The sequence below is a fragment of the Canis lupus genome, chromosome 21 (genome assembly GCF_011100685.1).
Source record: "Canis lupus familiaris isolate Mischka breed German Shepherd chromosome 21, alternate assembly UU_Cfam_GSD_1.0, whole genome shotgun sequence".
NCBI lineage: Eukaryota > Metazoa > Chordata > Mammalia > Carnivora > Canidae > Canis > Canis lupus.
In genome coordinates, this window is record NC_049242.1 from 30040291 (window position 1) to 30049850 (window position 9560).

The 9560-nt window shown below is 43.9% G+C and overlaps 1 protein-coding gene across 1 annotated transcript; it reads left to right on the plus strand.

The window, feature by feature from the left end:
- The first annotated feature begins 3827 nt into the window (after positions 1-3827).
- OR52W1 (olfactory receptor family 52 subfamily W member 1) lies at positions 3828-4790 on the plus strand. Its single transcript, NM_001388733.1, has one exon. The coding sequence runs from the start codon at positions 3828-3830 to the stop codon at positions 4788-4790; it is 963 nt and encodes a 320-aa protein (NP_001375662.1).
- Positions 4791-9560: the final 4770 nt, after the last annotated feature.

Consider the following 9560-nt stretch of genomic DNA (forward strand, 5'->3'; position numbering starts at 1 on the left):
AAAAGTTTAAAGCAGTGGCTAAGAGCAAGAATGCAAGGGCCAGATCCAGTTACTGTCTAACTGCTACTTAAGAATTGTGTGACCTTGGATAAGTTTGTGCCTTAGTTCTTTATCTGTAAGATGGGGGAAATCATTATACTTACTGCAAATGCATGTGGCAGAAATAGGACTTAGAGCAGTGCCTGCACATAGAAAACTCCATAGGACATAGCCATTACTGTAATTCAGAAAATTTCCTAACTCTCCAGGGAGAGGGAAAGGCTTCTTTCTCTGTATTCCCACTATATCTGTACTAACCTGAATTAATGCAATTACTTATGTAGCCTTCCAATAACTTTGCATCACTATGTCCACTAGACAGTGAGCTCCTTGAGGGCAGCAAGGTCTTGTTATTGCCATTGTATCTTCACCATATGGTACAGGGCCAGGTACAACAGAGATTCAATGAGATTGCTATAAAGCTGATTTTGAAAAGCAAATGTGTTTCAAACAATTGACACATTGGGAAACTCAGTATAACCTGTGATTCCCTCTGCCAGGAACTACATGAATGCACAAAACTGCATTCAAAACTGCTGAACACAGCAGCAAAAGAAAATCCAACATGCTCACACCTGAAACATCTATCACAACTTAGGTTATGAAATACATCATGCATATGTAGTGTTATAAGATTCCACCAGATTTCATATTATAATAGTCCCCTGCTATCCACAGGTTATACATTCCAAGACCCCAGTGGATGCCTGAAATCAGAGATAGTACTGAACCCTATATATACGGCATACCTCAAAAATACTGCTGATTCAGTTCTGGACCACTGCAATAATGGAAATATAGCAATAAAGTGAGTCAAATGAGTTTTTGTTTCCCAGTGCATATAAGGGGTGTTTATATAATACCATAGCCTATTAAGTGTGGAATAGCATTATGTCTTAAAAACAAAACAAAACAAAAAACAATGAGACTAACTTAATTTAAAAACTTTATTGCTAGGGGTGGCTCAGTGGCTCAGTCAGTTAAGCATTGAACTCTTGATTTTGGTTCAGGTCAGGATCTCAGGGTCATGAGATCAAACCCCCATGTCAGGCTCTGCACTCAGCAGGGAGTCTGCTTGAGATTTTCTCCCTCTCCCTCTATCCCTCCCCTCAGCATGAGCTCACTCTAAAATATATATATAAATCTCTGAAAATCTTTTTTTTAATCTCTGAAAATCTTATTGCTTAAAAAATGCTAACCATCACCTGAGCTTTCAGTGAGCTGTAATCACTGATCACAGATCAACATAACAAATATAATAATAATGAAAAAGTTTGAAATACTACGAGATTTACCAGAATGTGCCACAGACACAAAGTGAACAAGCACTGTTGGGAAAAATGGCACCGATAGGCTTGCTAGAAGCAGGGCTGCCACAAATTTTCAATTTGTAAAAAATACATTATTTGTGAAGTGCAATCAAGTGAAGCACAATCAAATGAGGTATGCCTATATGGTGTTTTCCTATCTTACGTGCCTATAATAAGGTGTAATTTATAAATTAAGCATAGCAAGAGACTAACAATAACTGATAATAATGGCAATATGCTGTAATAAAAGTCATGTGAATGTGCGCTCTCTCTCTCTCTCTCTCTCTCTCAAAATAACTTACTGCATTGTACTCACCCTTCTTCCTGTGATGATTTGAAAGGATAAAATGCCTACATGAGGACACGAAGTTAGGGGGATAATAACACAGCATTGTGACGTAGTGTTAGGCTACAATTGACCTGATGATTCATCAGAAAGGATCATCTGCTTCCCAATAGTGGTTGAGGGCAGCGGGCAATTGAAACTGCAGAAGCGAAACCACAGATAAGGGGGACTATCATAGTCTCCCCTTCTACCATTTCTCAATTATTCACAAGCCTCTAATGGTTCCACAAGGAAAACTCTAGGTACTAATGTGTCATATTTATTGGTGTGTTTATGTGCTTTCTAACCAGTTAACATATGTAAAATGGTGCCATTTTTATTAGGGTCTTATCCTTTTTTAAATGTGTCACTGACAAGGTTTTTGAATGTTGTACCCTATTGCCACCTTTCCCACAAGCCTTGTTTTTATTACATTATCTTGCACACTGTGCTGATTTTTAGGATAGGTCTCCTTAGAACAGAATCATACCCAGTGGACTCATGGCTGATGGTGAATAACTTTTCTTTCTCATCTCCATGGATACCAAAGGCTCCTGAAACTGTAGGAGCCACTGTTAGTCAGTAAATGCTGTTTGGGCCAGCAGTACTATCACACAATTAAAAGCAATAAATATTTATTCATAGACAACTAGATGCCAGGCACTGTGATGAGCAGTAGAGATGCTGGCTAATAAAAACTGCCTACAACTCTTTCAATCTGGGGATGGGGGTGGAAGGGAGAGAGACGAGTAATTACAATAGAGAGGGATCAATGCTATTCAAGAATATAGCAAGGGCTTCTCTCCAGACTTCAGGGAGGCAGCAAAGACTGGAAAGAGGAAGTGTTCCTCTTTCCCAGATCTCTCCACTCCTATAAATCAGTCTCTTTCCTTGTTGTCCCCACCTCTGCCTCCTTCCTCTACTTCCTGAGTTATCTTGCTGTCAGCTCTGAGCAAGGAGGCAGCAAAGGGAAGAGTTAATGTGGCACAGGTGGGAGGGGTAAGGTCCCTGAGGGGAGCAACTAAGAAGCTTCATAAAGGGCCCCATAGGCATTGGTCAAGGTAAAGAGAAGGTGCCAACACACAGTGCTCAGGATCTTTCTCCAGTCAAGTCTTCTGGGGTGCTCTCCTCCTGTTCATTTATCCATTCAATGTTTATTCATCTTCTGCCGTGAGCCAGATTCTGGGTGAAATCGGTTCTACTCACCTGACCTCCTCCTACATCAGAGATGCTTCTTCCACGTAAGGCTGCTACTCTGGGTTGAGTGCCATTTCCTCCCCCTTTGGAAGCTCCACTCCCTCAGGTACCCCAGGAATAAGACTTTAGTGGGACCCCTTTCTGGATTGTGAAGAAGGAAGGGAGACAGAGAAGTTCCCTTTTATGCTGCCATTTCTTTGTCAGTGCTTTTTGCCGCCCAACTTCAACTCTCCAGCAGGTGTTCAAGTTCACTACTTCAGCATCAAGGTAAAAATAATGTAAGCACCCCAAAAACCCAGGTTTTCTCCTGTCACGTGAGGCTTCCAGCTTCACTGCAGATCCAATCTTCCTCCTCTTGTTTCTCCTCTTCTCTCTACTCTTCTTCTCCAAGGGTTGATACCCAGAATGTTAAAGCTGGACAACACTACAATCATTGTGTCCAGCCCCACTGTACAGCTGAGGAAGCTGAGGCCCAGGAGCTCTGCCTAAGGATATACAATCAAGGACAGTACAGCCTGGGGCCTGATCCCCCACCAGCTCTGGCTTTCTCTCCACCTTAAGGAGACTGAGATGGACTCTACTTTGGATCCTGAGGAAGAAAAACACTAATCTCAGCCCCAACTATACCAGCAACGGCAGGTGACCTCCAGCTATACCAGCAACTGCAACAGTGAGGCCCTCATTTCTCAATACCAGTGTCCCTCCCCCCCCCCCATTTGTCCCCCTACAATACTCATGGGCTTTTAGGCACAAAGGATTCTCCCATCTAAGCTAGGGTAGTGACTTTAATTATTTATCCAAAACCCCAAACAAAGGTTATAACCCTGTGACCCCCCAACCCTGCACTCCCCCTACACATACCCCATGGATGGGTCTGTGCCCCTGTAACACCCTCCAATATCTCTCCCCTATCAGGAGTCATGCCCCCATGAGCCCTAAAGCTTTGCCCCCACAGGATGGCAGAAGGTCCACATCCCAACTCCACCTTCCCACGCCCCACTTTCTTCATACTGACTGGCATTCCAGGGTTAGGGGGTACCCAGACCTGGCTGACACTGGTCTTTGGGCCCATGTATCTGCTGGCCCTGCTGGGAAATGGAACACTGTTGGCATTGGTGCAGATAGACTCCACACTGCAGCAGCCCATGTTTCTACTCCTGGCCACACTGGCAGCCACAGACCTGGGCTTAGCCACATCTATAGCCCCAGGGTTGCTTGCTGTGATGTGGCTTGGGCCCCGGCCTGTGCCATATGGTGTCTGCCTGGCCCAGATGTTCTTTGTTCATGCACTGACTGCTGTGGAATCCGGTGTACTGTTGGCCATGGCCTGTGATCGTGCTGTGGCAGTAGGGCGTCCCCTACATTACCCTCTCCTAATCACCAAAGCCCGTGTAGGCTATGCAGCACTGGCACTGGCCCTGAAAGCTGTGGCTATTGTTGTGCCTTTCCCTCTGCTGGTGGCGCGATTTGAGTACTTCCGAGCCAAGACCATAGACCATGCCTACTGTGCACACATGGCAGTGGTAGAGCTGGTGGTGGGCAACACACAAGCTAACAATTTGTATGGGCTGGCACTTTCACTGGCTGTGTCAGGCATAGATATCCTGGGCATCGCTGGCTCTTATGGACTCATTGCCCACACTGTACTGCGGCTGCCTACCTGGGAGGCCCGGGCCAAGGCCTTTGGCACATGTAGTTCCCACATCTGTGTCATTCTGGCCTTCTATGTACCTGGTCTCTTCTCATACCTCACACATCGCTTTGGTCGTCACACCATCCCAAAGCCTGTGCACATTCTTCTCTCTAACATCTATTTGCTGCTGCCACCTGCCCTCAACCCACTCATCTATGGAGTCCGCACCAAGCAAATCAGGGACCGGCTCCTGGAAACCTTCACATTCAGAAAAAGCCAGCTCTAATGAGCACAAAACAATGGAGCCTGCTGGTGGAGGTGAGGGAACATTCAAGAGAGTCTAGAGCCTGGAGGTGGGGATTATGTCATGTTTGTCCCACTGTCTACATATGACTGTGATAACCATTCAACAACTATTTGCTGTGAAGTCTCTACTATCCATTATCACTAGCATCTGCAGACTTTAGCCTATCCACATATCTTGCTTGGGAGGAGTGAGGTAGGGGGCTACACGTTACCATGCAGGGAAATAAGATCAGGAGTTATCATGGCTTATAGTACATGAGATTTAACTTAAAGAAAACTCTCCTCCCTAGCCCCTCCATCATTTTAACCTAAGTCTCCCCGTGTTTCCACACAAAAGCTCCCCTACAGATGCTAGACCTGGGGGTCTAGGAAGAGTGATGCTGCCTCAGGAGGCAAGTGTTTGGGTACTTGTCTGGGATCATAGTCCTCTCCATTTCTGGAGCCAGATTCTATTTTCATCCTGTCCTTAGGGAAGGAATTACAGGCTTATTCCCCACATTCTGAGAATCTGGATAATGCACCCAGACTAGGGTCCCAAATTTGGCCAGCACACTGATCTTTGCCATTCCCAGTTCAGAGAATCCTCCTTGTCTAATGTGTAATTACTCCCACTCTCCTGTCAATATCTCAAGAATTAATTGCTAGAATTTCTCTTCCTGGGCCTAAAGCCTCAGGAGTCAAAGGTCCAACTGAAAGAAATTTTTATATCCCAGGAAATCATTATAATCACTTCACTTGCTTGCCTGACATCCAGTCACTGTGGTCTCTTATGAAGTTGCTCTTCTCTGCATCCTCAGCCAGGAACGTTGAATTCTCAAATAAAATCCACATCAACACCCCCATTTGTCCTAGCTAACATCACTAGAAGCATATGATGTTGGTGATATATGATTAAATAGGAGTATTTCCCACTGCTGTGGCTAGCAGAGAATAGAGGTATTACACAGGAAGCATCATGGTGTTGCCCAACAGGAGATTAACTCAGTTAAGAATCTATACTGGAAGGGACATTGTGCAAAAGCTCTTTCACACCAGCATGGAGCCAAAAATGAATATAATATCAGACAAAAGGCAGGGATTCACCATTATAAGATCTGAGAAAGCTGCAGGCCGCACAAGTAGACCCAAGCTCTGGGGAAACTACCATAACTGCAGGTCTTAAAGTCAGCCATGAAGACCTAAAGTGAAGTGCAGTGCTGACCACTCAGCACAGATACCTGGGCCAAACACCATGGGATACCACACAGAAGAGGAGGCTGCAGATCTGAAAAAGCAGGTGACATCCTCTCCAGGGCCACATGGGGTCTCACCAGGTTCTCATTAACCAGGAGCTAAAGAGATAGTACAGAGTTCTACATGATTTTCAGAGGTGTTGTCACACTGAGGAAATCTACAGTTTTCCTCAAGTGTGGGCTTAGTCATTCTCAAAACTAATCTTTTTCATGAAGTTCTGAGTTAAAAAAAACTCCTCAGGTAATGATTTTGTGGATAATTGTGACAAAATCTAATCTTAATTGGTCATGAGTCTTTAAGATGTCCATATCCTTCTCTCAGGGATTCTTCTTCAAAAAATCTATCCTGACAAAATAATTAGAGATGTAAACAAAGATGTATGCAGTAAGATATTTATTACAACATTATTATAAAGAAATGTATATGTGATATCCCCTGTCACACATACACATTATGCACATTTTTTGCCTTTCCCCTGTGGTACATGAAAAGGGAAATCCTATGCAGTCAATGTTCATAAGCAATGAATTCTATCACCTTCCCACCACAGGAGACCTCCTGTCTAAGGCACCTTCGTTCCCTGGTTGTGCACAGCTCCCCAAGGCAGCTGATTTCAAAGTCGTGCATTATTCATTGCAAGAACCTTCTTTCTTCAGGCCAAAAATCCACCCACTTGGACATTAGTATTTTGTTTTGGATTGAGATCACACACCTACCGTGTGATGTGTTTAGAAAACTACCAGCACTCCCTTACTCCTCACAACAACCTGAGAGTAATCCCATGGTCCCTCATCCACAATTCCAAAATAAAAAAAAAATATCTGAAGAAACAATAGCTTTTTCATGACTTTGGTTCAAAACCCAACCTGAAACATCATGATGGTATCTATAGTATTTTATTTATCTCACTTGGTGTGAATATTCATACCTTTAGCTGCAGAAATATTGATGTGTTTGATTATAGGGCACTGCCCTAAACCTCACTGGAGTACTCCTTTATATATGATAAAGGCACTATATTCCCTTTCTAAAACCTGAAAATCTCAAGTCCAAAATATATCTACCCCTAAAGGTTTCAAATAGGGACTTGTATAGTTATCCCTGTAGCCTGAGAGTAGTGAAGAGACTGGTTAGGGCTCTTTATTCCTCCAAAGGCTTGGCTATCAACACTATTCTATACTGCCCTGGAGGTTCTTACAGAGAACCTCATGTTTCCTAAATAACCAGCCCCTGCCTGTTTGTTCCTCTCGTGCTCTGCAGTCGTCACCACTCAGATATGATGCAGATGATCTGTGTCCAGGGAAACCCCAGTATGTGCCACACTAGAGACAACCCCATGACCAGGTATGGCCCAAACAGCTCAGCCCTTAGGCTCAACTCCATCCAGAACTCACTCATTTGTTTTCCTTCAGCAACTTTCAATCTCAGACTCTATGAGCCAAAGGGAAAAATAGACTCAGTTAATGTCAGGGTAGGGCAGTGTGGAATGCAGTGAGCTTAAAGAATTATGATCATCAGCAAAAGAGATGAAGACATGGGCTTCTGGCTGAGGAGTTTATCTATACCCAATTTTACCCTTTTAGCCTCCTCTATGAAAATCTGAAAAAATCCTCTTCATATTTCACCAACAGCCCATCATCCCTGTCCCTACCCTATTCATTCCCTTTTCATTCTAGAACCCCCTCAGGATATGGATGTACACCATCCCCTGCCTATGTTTATCAGTAACTCTCATGTCTGTACCTTTGCATCTCTGCCTCCTTGCACTGTTTGTGTCCCTTGTCCTGGTATAATGTCTCTCCCCAACTGCTACCTCACTCAGGATTCCTTTCTGAAGGGAACAGAGGTACCAACTATACTACACCAAAGACCACTCCTAGTGCAGAGCTAAGAGGGCACTAGAGTAGAAATTTGGTTTTGCCTGCCCTGATAAGAAGTTTGGGGTTTCTCATTTGGTCTACTGCAGCATTTCTCTCATCCTGCCCACTTCCTTTTCAGTACACGACTTTGCATGTCCACTGAGCAGGCACCCTCCCACCATACACTCAGGAGAGCAGAAAGGACACAGCAATTTCTCCTTCCACGAAAAGGAACTACCATTCAAATTTAAATTTAAAAGCTGGAATCAGGCCAACTTGGATTTGAATCCCAGATCCTCCATTAACTCACTGCATCCCTTGTATTAATCTACTTAACCTCTCTGAGCCCATCAATTCACTTGTAAAATGAGGAAATAATAGTACCTACTTCATGGCATTACTAAAAGGATTAACCAGGGTAATGAATTCAAAGTGTTTGGCACAGTCTCTAACATACATGACTTAAACAACTCAACAAATATTTAATATCAATTCCTCTCCTAGAGCATAGTCCCCTGTCCACTGTTAAATCTTAAACACCTAGCACCCACACCCTTAGCCCTGTCTAGAGAGACCACTTCAGCCAGATCAGAGGATAGCCAAATTCATGGGACAGCCCTACATGTTAGGCCAGAATAGGAAAGAATGCTCCCCATACAGAAGTGGTCTTCCTGAAGATGCAGAAGACTCTCTAGAGGGACTCAAAAGAAGACTTTGTGGACAGATAAATGGTAGAGTGGGAGAGTAGCTACTAGAAAGGCTCTCCAGAGTGGTTCTTCTCCAAAAAGCCACTCTTCTTATCCAGCAAACACCGGGTTGAGATCTCTGGGACAGACACAAGGGGAAATCACACAGAGATTAGGACTGCAGTAGGAGAATGCCAACTAGACACAGATTAGTTTAGGACAGGGAATGGGGCATGGAGAAAAATTTCCTCAAATTTACCTGGATAATTCTGGCTTCCTGAAAGTCCTCTTCAGTTACTAAGGCAACATTATCCCAATTAGATTCTTATCCACCACATTGTCACCACTCATATGCACCCTCCTACACACACACCTGGTTTTCACTGCAACTGTAACCTACTCATTAATAATAGGCTTCAACCTAAGCTGCACCTAAGAATTGCCTGAGAGGCTTTTAGAAATCCTAATGCCTAGGCACACTCCAGACCAATTAAATCAGAATCCCTGGGGGTAGGATCCATGTATTTGTAGTGTTTAAAGCTACCAGATAATTCCAAAGTATGACCAAGGTTAAGAACTACTGCTTAGTTCTCAGTTTAAGTCCTGATTTATATTTCTCCCATGTCCTTCAGGACCCCTATCTAACCTCACAAGGAAGTCATCTGCAGCTGATAAGATAGTACAGCAAACTGCTTCAGGAGGCTACTGAAGGGGGAAATCTGATTCTGCTTCCTTAAATAACTCAGGCCAAGAAATACACACACACCTGCACTCACACATGCACACACAGACATATACAAATGCACCCAGACACACCTGCATTCTTCTCCCCTAAGGAGGAGAATGGATAAGTGACTTGAGGGTATGGTATCAGGCTATGGGCATAGTGAGGCTAGTAAAGTGACTGCCCTTTCCCCACCCAAGGCCCCATTATCTACAGGACCTCTATGACCTCATGCTATAGTAGGTCAA